Source organism: Protobothrops mucrosquamatus, unplaced genomic scaffold (assembly GCF_001527695.2).
Source record: "Protobothrops mucrosquamatus isolate PMUCROS unplaced genomic scaffold, P.Mucros_1.0 scaffold1, whole genome shotgun sequence".
In the NCBI taxonomy this organism is placed as follows: domain Eukaryota; kingdom Metazoa; phylum Chordata; class Lepidosauria; order Squamata; family Viperidae; genus Protobothrops; species Protobothrops mucrosquamatus.
The window spans coordinates 1,255,398-1,273,291 of NW_015386388.1; the positions used below are offsets into that span (position 1 = coordinate 1,255,398).

Below are 17,894 nucleotides of genomic sequence, written 5' to 3' on the forward strand. Positions count from 1 at the left end.
GCCCCCAGAGATCCGGGTGATTCCGGATCTCCCCTCCTTCCGCCGCGCCCTCAAGACTTGGTTGTTTCAGCGGGCAGGACTGGCCTAGGGGTATTTTAAATTGGTTTTAACTAAATTTTAGTAGAAGCGGCCTATTTAAATATTTATTTTTAATTATTCTCTTAAATTTTGTATTTTGTATTTGTATCAAATTGTTTTTAAACTGGCTGTAAGCCGCCCTGAGTCCTCCGGGAGAAGGGCGGGGTATAAATATAATAAATTCAAATTCAAAATAAATTCAAATTCTTCCCAGCTTGTGTATAACAGCGCAAGTGCCTTCTGTTCAACCTTTTAATGAATGAGCTTTAATTCTGGCCTCATTGAATCATCATCTTGCCAGACACTAATGAAGTCTCAGACTTTGCACTATTTTAGAATTTTGATGAAAATAACCCCCATACTAGCTGAAATCAACATTCTCATAATACCATCTGGGATGTTCACTTAATCATTCAAATGTCTGTTCTGCCATTCCAAATCACATTTTCCCAGGAAAGCTTTCAACATATGTCTAAATTAAAATTAATTGTTTTATTTAGTTAGCTGTTTATGCATAATCAAAAATGTATTTAATCCATTTCTTTTTTTTATTTGCTCTGAGAACATATATCTATCTGTGAGCCCCTCCATTTGTTATAGTTTTTTATCCACAACAACTCATTAGATTCTGTTGTCGGTATTTTTTATTCTTTGTCCACTATTTGGCAAGGATAGTTGTGATAGCATTTGGATCACAAGTTATCTGGTTCCCTTTATCTACTTTATTAATATGTCTGTATTAGAAGCTTCAAGATGGTTTTGAAATCCCTTTATTTTCTAAATTTCTAAACCTTCCTTCTATATAAAATCATCATGGTGACAAGGTTTGTTTTAGGACCTATCACAATAGTGCAAAAATTAGAATTATGGCCTCAGTGATTTCTAATATCTGTTTCTCTGTTCATATATGTAAGTGTCCAGGGAGAGGGCTGAAGACAGACAGAGCTATATATTTGAAGAGAAGAGCCAGTCCCATCCCTGGGGCATATATTAATGGAATGGTGCTGGAGGGATTCACTCAGTCGTTCTGCATAATCCATCTTAAATGTGGTAAAAGCAGTGCAAGACGGTTTATCGCATAGTTAACCAATCAATGCTTCCTGTTTGTTCCCTTGCAACTGATTGAACCCCCCACTTAATCTAGTACAGGATCATGAGGCCGGAGGAAGTTGATCATTGAGCATTTGCACGTATATGTTAAATAAGAATGGCCAACCTTTTTGGACCAAACTTTTTTTAAAAAAATAGAATGGTTGAAATTGCAGGAATGACTGGTGACAACATTTTCAGACCTCTTTTTGTGGACAGGGAGTTTATAGGAGCAAAATGAATCCTGATGGCTTTGCTGAGAATTACTACATTTATTTTAATTCTTTATTTTTGCAAAAAAAAATTTAAAAAAATCTGCTACTATACCACTAGATTTCAGAGTCTTGGCTTTTCCTACAGAATCTTGGCAATTGAATTGGCATTAAGAGTTGAAGATTCGCTAAATTAGTCTCCTGTATCTTTACAAAGATGATTTTGATCTCTTGTTTAGTCTTGTTACAAGAAGAACTTTAAATGTAATTCTGCTCCTTGAACATTTTGATTCAAATGATATTCAAACGATATGTCTGCAGGAAGCCTATATTGCTGACCTCGATGCCAAGAGTGGAGCCAGCTTAAAGTTGACCATCTTGAACCCCAGTGGCAGAATCTGGACCATGGTGGCTGGAGGCGGTGCCTCTGTGGTATACAGGTACCAGGTTTTGGTGGAAGTGATCTGGCTGCCACATACGTTAGTGTAGATTGTGATTCAGTCCAATAGCTGTGGCAGTAAGCTGTTTGCTACCCTTTTGTGTGCCAAAACCTCAGCAGGGTTACATATTGTTGAATACATAATTCTTCCTGAATCCATCAGCCAGGGTTTAAGTGTCACCATTTGCTTTCATCCTGTTAATCATTGTCAGGAAGAAATGCTGGGTTCACAGCTTTGGGAATATGTGTGCAGCTTGCTGTGTAGCACATTATTTTAAATATTTAAGTACTGTTGATACCTAAGAAATGGTTAGCTGGAACTTGGATAAATGTGTGATTGCTAATAGCTTTTTACTATGGGGTGGGGGAAAGAGAAAAGTTAGGACATTTGTATTTGGACATTTGGTCCAGACAGCATCAGGATAATTGTTCTCTTTCTATTGCTTTTAAAAGCTTATTTTTAGCAAAGGTGCATAATGAGTCTTTTCAAAAGCTTAGTTTCTAGAGCTCAGTGAGCAGACATCAATGTTTTTCATGGTCTGATACTTAGGAAGTAAAGTGCATTTCTGCCATGGTTTTCCCTAACAGACATTCTACAGTATGTGGGGGAAAGTATCTCTAGATCTGTTAGAAAGATTGGCTGAATCAATATTTAACAAAACATCAATATTGCTGTACTCTTAACTCTTAAGAATTGCTTGAGTTAGCTGATGCTCTTGTTTCTGCAGGTAGTTTAGTAGTTGCCTTAATTTTCATGAGGGCTTATGCAGTTTATGCCTTTTAACAACCCACGTGCATTCCATTTAGTGACACCATTTGTGACCTTGGTGGGGTGAATGAATTAGCCAACTACGGTGAATATTCTGGAGCTCCTAGTGAGCAGCAGACCTATGATTATGCCAAGACCATCCTCTCCCTCATGACACGAGAAAAACACCAGGAAGGTAAAGGTCAAATTGGAAGATGCAGGCACCCTTTGTTCCTTTAATTCTGCATGTCCTTTGGCGAGAGATCTGCTCTGTTATTAGAATGAATGCTGGAGCCACAATTCCTCCAAGCCCCATGCTGCTTTCCGATGCTCTGAAGTGACATGGATGTGCAAGTGCAGGATAACCATGGGAGGACCAAGAAATAGATTAAAGGGAATAGCAGGCTGGATGTAATGAGAGCCAAGGGGAAGTATAAAAACAGGAGAGAAAAAAGAAGGGAGGCTAGCACATATGTAGAAATGGAAGACATGTTAGAAAGAAATCAGTGGAATGGGATGTGAAAGCTGCTTTCCTTTGCCAAGTTCTCTTGATGCAAAGCCTGAGATAATCCATTTCTCTCTCAATATCTTCAGGGATTTAGAATTGATTTGGGAAAGATATAAATTCAGGTAGTCCTCGACATACGACCATAATGCAGCCTGTCCAACACGATCTTATGTCGTAACAGTTGAAAAATGAATTGATGACACGACTGACCTGATTTTACAATCTTTTTTGTGGTGGTTGTTAAACAGACAGTACAGTCATTAAACAAATGCCACAATGGTTAAGCAAACCAATAGTTCACCATGCGGACGGTTTTGCCAAAAACTGGAAGTAAGTGCCAGTTTTCGGCAAAGCTGTTGTAAAAGAGTCATGCTGTGTTGCCAAGCCCCCAAAGTTTGGTCACATGACCTCAGAGGGGCCCAACTATCAGAACTTTGAAGCTGGGTTATAAATTCCTTGTGACTTCTTTAAGCTGTTTTGATAATTGATAACCTCTATTGATAATTGCTTAAAATGAGTTATTACTACATTTCTGAGTGCAGTTGCTTACTGCTAAATGGCTATAGACCTGATTATATATTCCATCTATATATTCTTGCCAAATCTTCTCTCTTGTTTTAAACTTTTTCTTTTTCCTTCTCTTTGTAAGGCAAAATTCTAATCATTGGAGGAAGCATTGCTAATTTTACCAATGTAGCTGCCACTTTTAAGGTAAAAAAAAGATGCTGACATAGAGCCTGTTAATGGCCATTTGGATGTATGGTTTGGGAAGATGCATTCACCTTTGGAGTTTCTTTCAACCCTGAACTGAAGACAGAAGCAAGTCTAATTTTGGGGAACTTGGACAGTTTTTGGGCCAAAACACAAGAAATGGAACCATGCTATTTGACATTCAGTGTAGTACCTAATATTGATATCCATAACTTCACTTTTGTTGTTTGGTTCTTTTATCTTCTTTATCCTGGGTTGCCCCCATGAATGCATAGGAAGTGATAGTTGAACCTATATAGAGCCGAAAAGCAAAGTGCAGTTTAAATTCTATTATAATAATGAGCAAACTGGTGACAAGTCATAACAAAATAAAGACGTATATCGTAATTATAAATGAATCAAACTTTACAAATTTCTTTGCACTTATGCTGTTTAATTGACTTCCTTAGTTCTACATTCTCCCTTTGGTAAATAAGTCATAAATATGTTCAGTTCAAATACATTTTCTCGGCACAAAACAAATGAGTTGTTCTAGACCAGACCATACCTTTTAACTGGAAGATAATAGAATTAAGAATTAAAAATAAAGAATTAAAATTGAAAGAATTATGTAACAATAGACCAGTAGAGCTAACATAACTGGCAAATTACATATCAGGATTAGCATTGATATATAACAAAGTCAATCAAGGGAGAAAAGTAATAGGGAGAAAGTAATAGTATAATATCAGATCAAATCAAAATAGAAATGTTTTAACAGAAAGCAATACCAGTTTTTCCTTAATACAATGTCCATTTGTTAGGTTTATTTCTAACAAATTCCAGTGAGTTCCTTATTCTTTCATAGTCAAATGAGATTGCTATAAAGTGCAATTCATGATGTTAATTGGAGGAGAAGGAGAAGAAGAATAAAAACAAGACCTAGTTTGGTCTATTAGTGGTTAAGGCACCAGACTAGAAACCAGGAGACTGTGAGTTCGAGTCCTGCCTTAAGCTTGAAAGCCAGCTGCATGACTTTGAATTAGTCATTGTCTCAGAGCAACCCACTTCTCAGGGTTGCTGTTGTAAGGAAAATTGGAGAAGAAAGGAGTACCTAGGTATGTTCCCTCTTGATTTACTTATAAAACTAATAAAGGCAGGATAAAAAATATATAATCTAAATCTAAAAATATTGATGTAAAATGCTTGTCTATATCTTCAAGTCCAAGGCATTGTCCAACTTCAAAGCAATGTTTCAATATATTGAACACCTGTGATTTACCAACTATAAATAAATCTCTCTTGCTAATTTGTTCACATCTGATATTATTTTTTTTTAATTTTGCAAAGTTAGGGAGAAAACCCAATTTAGATTTTTGAAAGCCAACTATATAGCTGCTCAAAGCATAACTTCCTGATCCAAATATAGATTTCAGCAAATTCACTAAATTAAGTCTTTGACAAGCGTTATTCTTCAGAAAGCCTTATTCCCTTATTCACAGCATTCTTGCATTTGATTCAGGCTGTGTTTGTTTGAGACTTCAAGAAATTCTCATTACCCCATAGCAAAAAATGACCAAGCTAAAGTTAAAAGCACAATGTTAAGATGAGAGGCTTGAATTTGTATCCACTATCTGGCATTTTAGGCATCAGTGTTGCTTTAGGTAATAATAAATATGCAGGCATTAACTTCTCTGCATTATCAATTAAAATATGTAATTAAGGAAATACGAAAATGATTTGTTTGGAAATTAACTTTTCTAATGTGGTGCTCTGGTTCTTTCAATCCCAGACAACAAAACAGCAAATGCTATAATTCCCTACCAAATATTGCTCTGTGAAATTGCTGAGTTGTTTTTTGATGTTAGAGTATCTATATGTATGATTTTTTTAAAAACAAAATTTTTACAGGGTATTGTTAGGGCCATTAGAGATTATCAAGGCCCTCTCAAGGAGCATGAAGTCAGGATTTTCGTGAGGAGAGGTGGCCCCAATTACCAGGAAGGCTTGCGTGTCATGGGGGAAGTAGGTAAGGATGCCCAGTGATTATTTGAATTTATAGTGGACCCCCATTCCCCTCCAGAAAGGCTGAGTTAATAGCTGAAATAAAAATTTATGCCTCTTTCTCATATGTAAGCCAAAATGAGGAATAACAGCTCTTAACTTTCTTTCCCAAATGACTAGAGCATTGCAAAATCTCTTTCAGACTGGAGTGGAAAGAACAATAATAATGTTATTCCTGTTGGTTCTTGTGTGACTAAGCTAGCAGCTCCTCCAGTATTTGCTCAGTTCAGAAATAGGACTACCAGTATTTAAAAATCAGTTGTTGCCAGGGCATTAACTGGTTGGCTCCCTTTTATTCATGCTTCAGTGAACTGAAGGTTTTGCATGCGCCTGGATTTGAATCTGAATTTCAGCCATGTTGATTAGGCAGACTGCAGGGAGACCGATCTGACCAAATCACTCAAGGAACCTTGGACAGTTTTGAAAGTAATGCGCAAACACTGAATATATTTAACTAAGCAAGCGGACTATATGTAAAAAATGGCTTGGAAGGCACTTCCATTACTGCCATCTGGGTTACTGAAGCTTTTAATTGCTAAGTCTGTTTAAATTGCCACTTTCATCCTTGCAACTTCATTAACCAGCAGAATTTACTGGTTATTTTGTACATTTGTACTTTTTCCTCACTAACTTTCCAGGATAAACCTTAACATAGGCTAATCCACTTCTGTTTTCTTTGCACTTAGGAAAAACTACTGGCATTCCCATCCATGTCTTTGGTACGGAGACTCACATGACTGCCATTGTTGGTATGGCACTGGGGCACCGGCCCATTCCAAACCAGCCACCTACTGCTGCCCACACTGCAAACTTCCTTCTTAATGCCAGTGGCAGCTCCTCAGTAAGTGTCTTCTTTGGCCTCCTGTGCTGATGTGAAGAGGCCTACCTTCCTGCTTGCAGTCTTATTCAGTCTGTGCCTGGATTCTAGGAAATAAGAGTTCAGTTTAAATAATGGGAGGACATTATGACCTTTAGGAACGTTGGTGCTCTATATGCAGTGAGGTGTTGCATTCCCATTGTTTGCAGAAGCTCAGTAGATCAAATAGAATGTCAAAATGTGCAAGAGACAGTGTTGTGATCTTTCTTCCTAAACTTTTTAAATTGCTCTCCAGAACTTTTACCTGTTTTGTAGAATACCAACCAACCCATCCTTACAGCATCCATCTCTGCTAATCCTGTTTGTTTGTTTTTTACTCCTCTTCAGACCCCAGCACCAAGCAGAACTGCATCATTTTCTGAAGGCAAATCTGATGAATTGGCTCCAGCTAAGAAAGCCAAGCACACAGTATCTTCTGGTAAGCTCATGGCCTTTTTCACTCTGAGCGCTGTTGCAGGGACACCTTGCCATTCCTCTGCATTCCTTTTGGGTTTATTCCCAGAACATTTTTGGCCTCGGTTCCTAATGTTCTCTCTGGCGCTCATCAAGCCCTTCATGTGGATTTTGGGCAGCTAATGAGAGATATGAAGAGGAGGCCAAATAGATTAGCATTAGGGAATATCCTAACATATAAAGGAATCTACAGTTTCCAATTATAAAATATTAGTATATGGCAGCAAAATGTGTAGGCTTTAAAAATAAAAGTAATAATAAAGAAGAAATTTAAAAATGTTTTTTTAAAAATTGACAATTGAGAAAATGCTTTGAAGGGTTTGTGATGCTATGAAAATCCTTGCACCTGTAAATTCCTTTGTTCTTCATTAACTTATTTTTTGTGGAAAGAATTGCAGGAAAACTAGCATCCTAAAATGTGCATATCCTTGGAAAGACAAAAATGTACTATTTTCAAGGAATATTTTGTCTATCAAGGAATTCTACCCGTCTGCTATGAGATCTCTGCATTTTGCTAATAATTTGGGTTGGGCTTTTTTGTTTGTTCTGCAAATGTTCTTCATTTGCCTTATAGTCTAACTATAGCAGTGAGACATAAGATTATGGTTTTGAAAACAGTGAATTTGGGGTGGGTGCGAATGAAAGGTCTCTAAATTCCTCCATGTCTCCCCACTTGCCTAGAAGCACATCATACAAGTATGCATAAGCATTGTATAGGTAGTCCTCTACTTATGACCACAATTGAGCCCAAAATTTATGTTGCTAAGTGAAACATTTGTTGAGTGAATTTTGCCCCATTTAACGACTTTTCTTGCCACTGTTGTTAAGTGAATCATTGCAATTGTTAAATTGGTAACAGTTGTTAAGTGAACCTGGCTTCCCCATTGACTCTGCTTGTCAGAAGGTTGCAAAATTTGATCACATGACCTCTGGGGACATTGGCAACCGTCATAAATATGAACCAGTTTCCAAGCATCTGAATTTTGATCACATGACCACGGGGATGCTGCAGCAGTTATAAGTGTGAAAAATAGTCATGCCACTTTTTTCAGTGTCATTGTAACTTTGAACAGTCACTAAATGAACTGTTGTAAATCGAGGACTACCTGTGTAGAGCTGCATTCATAACAACTGCTATTGCATGTATCAGGATATGTAGGTTCAGGCAGGATTTACCATTTCCATGGCTATTCTAGTAGGTCCTCAATGCTGATCCTGTGCTTTTGGAAGGAATGGTTCTCTCTTAATCTTCCTATGGGTCTCTATTACTGACCCTTTGAGGTGGTATTACAAAATAAGTGCCAGTGGTGGTTGGTTTTTGTTTTTGTTTTAAAGTCATAATGAAACAAGCTTCCCCTTTTGAGTCATTATAGTACATAATCAGTGTTTCCATTGAATAACCTTTTCCCTTCCCCTTCCTCCAGCGAGATTCCAGAGAGCTGTAAGTTTGGGAAATGCATTGTTTGAAAGTCACCACACTAACTCCAAAATAAATCTGCTCAAACTCTCCCTAAACATAATGTGAGCCAAAGCCCAGGAACAATTGTCGAATTTCTTGCAAAACTGATTCTCTCTTTAACAGATACAACCCCATCTCCAAGACCTGTTCAAGGTAGGACTACCAACCACTACCTTAGCGTGTCCAGCCTTGCTATCAGCTGCTTCTGCAGTTCTATTTAATGGGTTTCCTGTGTGTTTGGGTTTTTGGTTAGCTTGTATTATTTCTGCTGTTTACATTCTCCTTGCAAACTTCTGCAGTAAGCCTTGGTTAATTTCTATCCTCTTTTTTCCCTAGGAATAGGGCTTTTCAAGGCACTTTCCCCCCTCCCCCATTTCCCATTTTTATGTTTAAATTTATGAAGGACCTAACACAGCTTCTTAACACCAATTGCTACTAAATCTTACTGAATCTCTCTTCTGCTTCCAGAGTGACACTTTTTCACAGTGGGATCTCTTAATTTTAGTGGGGGCCTTTTCTACCTGCCAATTGGCTAGTTCTGTCAGAAAGACTACTCCTGCAATGCCTCCTATTATTTTAAACCTACCGGTATTATTATTTAAATGAACCCAAACTCACTGCAGCAACCCAGAACATCAGAAAAAGAAAATGGAGCATCTATACAACACATTCCAACAAAATGGATACCCACACAACTTCATCAAAATGTCCCTGACCACTCAACCCAATACAGCACAACCAACACAAAGCCTAAAAAGAATTACATTGCCATACATCAAGAATATCTCAGAAACTGCAGATAGACTACTACAACCACATGGAATCAGCATACACATAAGCCGACTAAAGCCCTTCAAAACATCCTAAGTAAACCCAAAGACCCAGCAACCCCAGAAGAAAAAACAGGAGTCATCAACAACATACAATGTAAGAACTGCAACAACCACTATGTAGGACAAACAGGCAGAAGACTGGCAGAACACATCCATGAACACCAACTGGCAGTCAAAAGGCATGACAAAAATTCTTTAATTTCACAGCATATAGACAGATTTAACCATAGTTTCAATTGGGGAAATGTGACAATCCTAGACCAGGCTAAATCCAAAAATGCCAGGGAATTTCTAGAAGCCTGATAAATCAGCCATCAATAGATACATAGACATTAACAACATCTATCGATTATGCAAAAGAGACAACCAGCCCAAAAGAGAAAAAGACTCCAGCACCTCCCCACCAATAATCAACACTCAGATCAGCATAGATTAACTCCAAGGTCATCTTCAGACTAACAGTCAAGTAAGCAATACTCCAATCAAGAAATATCCATTAGTAAACAGCCCAACCAAATAATCCCTAAGACCGCCCCCACCTACCCAGACAGGCAAGACCCCAGAATATAAACAGACAACAAACAGCACTCCTTACTAGCACTGATGATGTTACCTAGTTAGGGTAATGAAACGTCTGCAAGAAAACAAGCAAGCTCAGAGAGTACCAAGGATCCCTCATTTCAACTCTGAGCTACAAATATTCTCAATTGGTATTTTAAACCTGCCCTTTTAAAATAATTTTATTTAAAAATTCCAATACAATAAATGTAAAGGAAATGAAATAAAATAGAAAAAAAGAAAAATGAAAAAAACCATAGAATTATTACTTCCACTCTGCCTTTTGACTCTCAGTACTCTTAAATACAGACAGATGGGCAGACAGACATACAGATATTGAGCTACATCCCTATTCACTCCCATTCTCCCATGAGCAGGAGAATAGCCTCAGTCCCAAACTTTTCTCTTTTGTTGCCTTTTTTCTTTTACCTTTTAATTATAGGGCAGCCAAAGTTGGGAGCTGAATGGCCTATAAATTATAGCAACAAAGTTGGTAATAGTCCAGCATGTCTTAAGTGGTTTACACACTAAACAAGGAATTATCTAGTTGTGTGGACCAATCGCTAGAATTCTTAGCAATGGAATTACTGGCTGGAGAGTATTTAGAGTTGAAGTCCTCGTATCTGGAAGATAACTAAACCAGATATGCCAAACTAGTCCATCCCAAAGGTACACCAAAAGAATACCATAGGTTTCTCAATGGAAAGTACACACACAGTATGAATATAGATTTCTGCTCCTCCCTTCTTGAGATTCACAATAGCAAAGCCTAGACCAGCTTTATGAAGCAGTGGAATGGTTCATGTCAGACATGGAAAGATCATGTGAAAGTCTAGTAAAACTGATTTATTGCTAATCATGCCTATGCACAGGAATCTTCTTAATTAATGGTTGAAGTTAGATAAAGGTAGTGAAATTCAAGTGAGATTGGATTTAGCTTGCATGTAGCTACATAGGAATTATAGGCTGATCCTTTTTTTAATTCCACCCCCAGATTCTGCATTCCTTGTCTTACAATTTAGATACTTGATTAATTTCAAGTGTATCAATCTGTTGGCACTTTGTGCATAGAAACCCTAGGCAGTAAAAGAGGATTATTTCTACTCAACAGGCAATCCTGATGAGGATAGTATCAAGCATGTAACTGGATATACCAGAAAAATCCATACTTTCTTTTTTAGCCTTTTCTTGTAAAATTCAGGCAATCATATGGGCATTGTCTGGATTGATGGAAATTAAAAACTAATTTTCTGGAGATTATTGGGATGGAAAGAGCTTCTCCTAGTAGTTTTAAGATTTTTATCTATGATAAATAATCAAATACCCATTTCAGTTCCACCCTATTTGAGTGTTTGTATTGGATTGTGTAGTTCTAAAAGTTTTGTGCTATTCTGTGTATGTGAATGTTGTTCAAGCCCTTTTTGTAATGCTACTAAGCAGATGACACTAGTGTGGGTACATTTGGTTGTGGTTTGGTAGGGGAGCATTCTTCAATAGTGAACAATTCCCTTATGCCACTGTCTCAGGTATTTGATAGTTTACTTACACATTGCACACTAAAAACATCAGCTCTGTTCATTTATCACTTCCTAGAAAGGTGCTTTGATTTATAGAAACTGTCTGATATGGACTTTTGAAGCTTAGTTTTCTGATGATAAACTGGTGGAATACTTTAGAGTTTGGAAAATATCAACCTTTGGAAAGTAATTCATTATCTTTGGTGGTACAGTGGTTAGAATGCAGTATTGCAGACTAATTCTGCCCATTGTCTGGAATTCGATCCTGAAGGGCTCAAGGTTGACTCAGCATTCAGAGGTTGGTAAAATGAGGACCCAGATTGTTGAGGACAATATGCTGACTCTGTAAACCACTCAGCCTTAGAGAGTGCTGTAAAGCACTATGAAGCGATATATAAGTCTAAGTGCTATTGCTATTTTATGGTATACGTTAAATCAGGACTTTGCAACCTTTTCACAGATTTAGGGCATGACAATATTTGAGTACCACCAGTGCTTAGCAAGGTGTCAAAAACTTGATGACTAAAAAAAATGGGGGAGGATTTTGGGTTTTACTGATTAGATTCATTTGTTGTTATAGAAATAGCCAGTTTATAATATTGTGGAAAAGTAAAAAGTTGAAGTTCGATGTTAATGCTTCCTTTTACTGCAACAGAGGAAGTCGGAAGTCATGCCTTTTCTTTTTCCCTTCTCCCCCTCACTTTTTTCCCTCTCCCTCAGGCTTGTGTCACTTCAGCTCATTCCCCTCCCCTGCTACACTTGTCTAGGAGGGTCGCGTACCATCTGCCAGGTGCCAAAATACCACTGGTACTCTTCATCTAATGCAGGGCTTTATTTGTGGGTAGCTGACAGAAAATATCAGAAATCATGGCCATATGACTACAGGGAGGCTGCAATGGTCACAACTTTGCAAATAAAACTGGCTGAACATCATGGAAATTTCAATTCCACAGGAACAATAGGTCCTGGATTTTTTACACAATTATTTAAGTTAACAGTGAACAATTATGATGTGTACTACAATCCTTTGGGCTAACTTGAGGTAAACAACTAAACACAAGGAGAGTTTTAATAGTATATAGATATGCTCTTGTTTGCATGAACAGCTGCCTCTTCTATTCGCTCATCCCAACATCTCTTATTATTTAAGCCCTGTTATAGTGCCAAGAATGATAAATTTACCTATAGGTTTGTAAATGATATGAAACAAAAAGCTATGTGGCTGCTTCATTTCAAGTGCTTTGCTTCATACGAATGGCTGGTATGCTGGCTCATTCCCTTTAATGCAGAGAGAAGTGACTGACCAGTCTTATTTTTGGCCATATACTGCCACCTTATAATCATCTATTCTTTTTCTGTTTGCAGGCAAAGCTACAACTTTGTTCAGTTGTCACACAAAGGCAATTGTGTGGGGAATGCAGACTCGGGCTGTGCAAGGCATGCTGGATTTTGATTATGTCTGCTCAAGAGATGAGCCTTCAGTGGCTGCCATGGTTTATCCATTCACGTAGGTTCATCACATGCTCCTCTCAGGCTACCTTGCTTCTTTCTGCTCATATAAGATTCCATTCTTTTTTTAAATAATAATGCTACTAATTTTCTTAAATGCTACAGATGAAAATAAAAGATAAAATAATACAAAACTTTCAAAAGCAATTATATATATATATATATATAAATTAGATTATGCAAACTGTCATAAAATATACACAAGACTGTGACATGAAAATAAAAATAGAAGAAAAGGGGGGGGGAATCAAAATATCATTTATGATACAAGAGTAGTAATTATAACCGCACCTCAATTTTTAAATAAAAAATTGACTCTTGACCACACAGAAACATATTGTATCTTTTCATCAATAAGAAACCATTCAAAAGCTAAGAGTTGACAAATGTAACTAAACTCCTCTTCAAATCTGGTGTTCACGTGTCTAAACATAATTACCCTTTTAGAAACAGTCCAAGCATTATACATACAAAGCTCCTCAAAATAGAGAAGTTCCAGATTTGGGAGCTATAATTTAAGCACACATTAACATCTATAAACTGCATTTTCCTTCCAAGAACTCAGACCACCATTGTAAAAAAGTCTAACCAGACAGGAACTACCAAGGGGCGCAACAAAACGTGTACAAAAATATCTTCAAATGTATACTATCCTTCCAACCTAGAAAGGATAGTATTCATTATTTTACATATACTCATTGGAGAATCCAGTAAATATAAAAAACAACTTTTTTATTGGATTAACAGATTTATAATTACAACTCGTCTGGCCTCATTAAAACCTTAAAATGTTATAATGAAGGATAATCTAATTCTTCGTTTGGAATTTCTTGCATATTATCCAAATATCACTATGTAATTAAAAAAATGTTGTTAAGAATGGGTGGTTCATTTAGCTTCTGTAACAGCTTTCTTAAGTGCAGTACTTTAATTAGAATTTTCTCCCCCAAAGCTACTATTATTACCGTTACAGTTACAATTGTGATTGAACCAACAACTCTTTTTCACTAGATTAATCATAAATTTAATATAAATTTTCATATGCCAACTATTTAAATTCCTATATGTTTATATAGAGACTGTCTCAAATTTTCAAAACAGTTTTAATTACTCTGATCCATTACTGGATCCAAGAGTGAATTAAAGTCACCAGCAGCATCAATTATCAATACTATCTATAAACGAAAAAGATTTGCAAAACAATTACATTAAATTTCTGGCACCTCCCTGGTTGCTATAATTCTTGATGTAAGCCATCTGATTATTATTAATTATCAGTATACTATGATGTTATACTGTCATCCAATTAATATTCAGAATAAATACTGAAAAAAATAATTGTTGCCTAATTTAGATAACAGTTCTGGGAGATAAACTGTTTTCAATGAGTAGGCTTAAAGCAGGGTTGAAGAGAAATTACTGGATCCAAGAGTGAATTAAAGTCACCAGCAGCATCAATTATCAATACTATCTATAAACGAAAAAGATTTGCAAAACAATTACATTAAATTTCTGGCACCTCCCTGGTTGCTATAATTCTTGATGTAAGCCATCTGATTATTATTAATTATCAGTATTCTATGATGTTATACTGTCATCCAATTAATATTCAGAATAAATACTGAAAAAAATAATTGTTGCCTAATTTAGATAACAGTTCTGGGAGATAAACTGTTTTCAATGAGTAGGCTTAAAGCAGGGTTGAAGAGAAATTTCCATCTATCTGTTGCTCCACCAAAAGTGAGGCAGTTGTTGATTTAGGTTAATGTACTGCAGTATAGCCCCATGGCTGTACTAATAAATGAGGCACTGTGTATGTCTCTAGCCAAGATATTAATATTGGCATATATTTATTATTTTGGACAGAGGTGACCACAGACAAAAATTTTACTGGGGTCACAAAGAGATACTCATTCCTGTATTCAAGAATATGGCCGACGCCATGAAGAAACACCCAGAAGTGGATGTGCTGATCAACTTTGCCTCTCTCCGTTCAGCATATGATAGCACCATAGAGACTATGAATTATCCTCAGGTATGTGAATGGGCAAGGATTTCTATGAAAGTAATCCTCATGAGTTATTTAGTTATAAACACCTCTTTATTATATCAGAGATGATTTTTGCTAAGATGATGAGGCAGTGTGTTGTGCTGCCCATCCTTAAATTAAACTATGAGTGGGCAACCCTCTGGGCCCTAAGTTCTTCATTGGTTGGATAGGATATATGTATGTCTCTATAACATATTTACCTGAAGCCTTTTGCTCTCTTCATGCTGTTCAGGAGTAAATAGGGTAATAAAACACTTTGGATTCGCAATTTCAAATAAGTTTAGATATAACATTTAGTCTATCTTACATAATACTGGAAGAATTACTAAAATACTGTGTGTTAAGTACTGGTTGCTTTTAAAAAATGTACTAGAAATAGTATTACAACAAATTAGCTATTTAAGTACTAAAACTGTATTAAATAGTGGCAAATAAAAGTTTCAAGTCTAGAAACGTTCTTCTGTATTTTAATAACAAAGCAAAAACATCAAGTTTTAGTACAATTTATGACAGTCTAAAATTAGTAAAAATTTGAAGTTTTTTTCAAGCAGCCATGTAAGTTATTTGCCAGTGTTTCCATGGAGCTGTACGTATGCTTCTATGTTAAAGGAACAGAGAATGTGGTAGTGAAATCCTGTTTAATTTGAGAAAATCAGCACTTCTATTGAAAAAACCAGAAGCATGTTTTTAGCATGAAATATACAGAAGTGGTCTGACTGAGACATCACAGAAAACAGTATGAAATCAGGGTATCTGGAGCCTCTTAAAAACTGGTGCTGATTTTGCAACTGGAGCACTAAAATTGTTCAAACTTTTTTTGAAGGAAATATTTATTTGAAGAAAAAAAAGAGTTGTAGACCCATGTTTTTGTCATACATTACCTGCCATTGTTTATTGGTGAAGATTAATCAAGGTATAATAATCATAAGACCATTTAGCCATAGTTAGGCTGCAAATTAGAAAGCCTGAAATCAAACTGTGTTTAGACATAACTTTGAGTTATCATTAAGCTTAACCAAAGAAGATGGGAATGGAGATCTGATATATACATAACATACATACATATCAGAGGTCCTTGGTGCTCTCTGAACTTGCTTATTTTCGTGCAGACGTTTCATTACCCTAACTAGGTAGCATCATCAGTGCTGCAAAAAAACAAGCAAGCTCATTTCAACCCTGAGCTACAAATATTATCCCCTTCATTGAGATGCAGGAGGGAAGGAAGGAAGGAAGGAAGGAAAGAAAGAAAGAAAAAAAGAAAGAAAGAAAGAAAGAAGGATGCTAAATGAGAGTTGTTAATTATCAAATCACCTACTCAAAATTCACATGGTAATAATAATAATAAGAAGAAGAAGAAGTAGTAGTAGTAGTAGTAGTTGGAAGGGACCTTGGAGGTCATCTAGTCCAACCCCCTGCTCAGGCAGAAAACCCTACACCATTTCAGACAAATGGCTGATCAGTCTCTTCTTAAAAACTTCCAGTGTTGGAGCATTCACCGCTTCTGGAGGCAGGTTGTTCCACTGGTTAATTGTTCTAACTGTCAGAAAATTTCTCCTTAGTTCTAGGTTGCTTCTCTCCTTGGTTAGTTTCCACCCGTTGCTTCTTGTCCTGCCTTCAGGCGCTTTGGAGAATAGCTTGACTCCCTCTTCTTTGTGGCAGCCCCTGAGATATTGGAACACTGCTATCATGTCCCCCCCCCTCGTCCTTCTCTTCATTAGACTAGACATACCCAATTCCAGCAACCGTTCCTTATATGTTTTAGCCTCCAGTCCCCTAATCATCTTTGTTGGAATACATCTGGAATATATACATGGTGTTTAAGAAGAACCTATAAACTTATCCTCTTCCATCCCCAGTTTCCACAGTGTGCATGATTTAAAAAACCATTTTGGCTGAATCATGAATTTTCATTCCTTGCCATTGTGTCCCAATCTTAAAATCAAAGTCGAGAAAAATATATTACTAGAATCATTTCCTGAATCTCCATTTCTCATGAGCAATAGAAAAAAAAACCTCTCAGAAATCAATATTGGTGCTACTTTCCTCTTGGGCTTCAGATCCGTACAGTGGCCATCATTGCAGAAGGGATTCCTGAGGCCCTGACTCGCAGGTTGATCAAAATGGCAGATGGGAAAGGAGTCACAATTATTGGACCAGCAACGGTGAGATTAGTTTTATTTTCTTTTGGCTTTTTTTACAGACTGAGAACATCTTGCTGCACACTAAATGTATTCCAATTGTGCCAGCAGGTTACAGTTTAGAACCTGTAGAGCTCTAAAGAGGAAAAGTGTCAGAAAACCTTGATTAATTTGTATAAATGCATCTTCCTGGGGATAGTGAATCACTGATTAATCAGCACTTCAGAGTATTTAACCTTCAGAATCCATGGGAAATTTCCAATCTCTTCCTTCTCTTGGTATGGCTGAGCTGAAAACTAGACCCTAGGCATCTGGTTTTATGTATTTTTGCCAAGATTTCAGCACAAAACTTCATATTGTGCTACAGGTCATATTTAATATAAGGTGTTATCATCTCTGTGGCCCAAAGCTTCTGCATGTATTGACAATCCCAGAGTAAAGATCTGCCTCATTATTGCTTCATTATCTCTTAGATTCATCAAGGCAGGGAAACATTTTTAAAATATTGTCTAAATTTTGATAAATGTAAAGTGTTCCATTCTATGATGAAATGTCCAAATCTTAGTATTGGGGGAGGGGTGTTTGATTATAACAACCTTAAAAATTATGGGCAAAGAATGCCTGGTTTTTTTCATTTTGCTTCATGTAAAATGTAATGGACTATAGGTAAAG

General features: G+C 36.8%; 1 protein-coding gene across 1 annotated transcript in view; it reads left to right on the top strand.

The window, feature by feature from the left end:
* The window catches only part of ACLY (ATP citrate lyase), a 62,445-nt gene that overhangs the window by 30,871 nt on the left and 13,680 nt on the right, over positions 1-17,894 (top strand). Inside the window, exons 8-17 of the mRNA XM_015832227.1 lie at positions 1,701-1,819; positions 2,626-2,762; positions 3,724-3,785; positions 5,676-5,793; positions 6,515-6,669; positions 7,033-7,123; positions 8,741-8,770; positions 12,891-13,032; positions 14,901-15,069; positions 17,142-17,246. Coding sequence (XP_015687713.1) covers positions 1,701-1,819; positions 2,626-2,762; positions 3,724-3,785; positions 5,676-5,793; positions 6,515-6,669; positions 7,033-7,123; positions 8,741-8,770; positions 12,891-13,032; positions 14,901-15,069; positions 17,142-17,246 — 1,128 coding nt within the window. The remainder of the gene's footprint in view (positions 1-1,700; positions 1,820-2,625; positions 2,763-3,723; positions 3,786-5,675; positions 5,794-6,514; positions 6,670-7,032; positions 7,124-8,740; positions 8,771-12,890; positions 13,033-14,900; positions 15,070-17,141; positions 17,247-17,894) is intronic.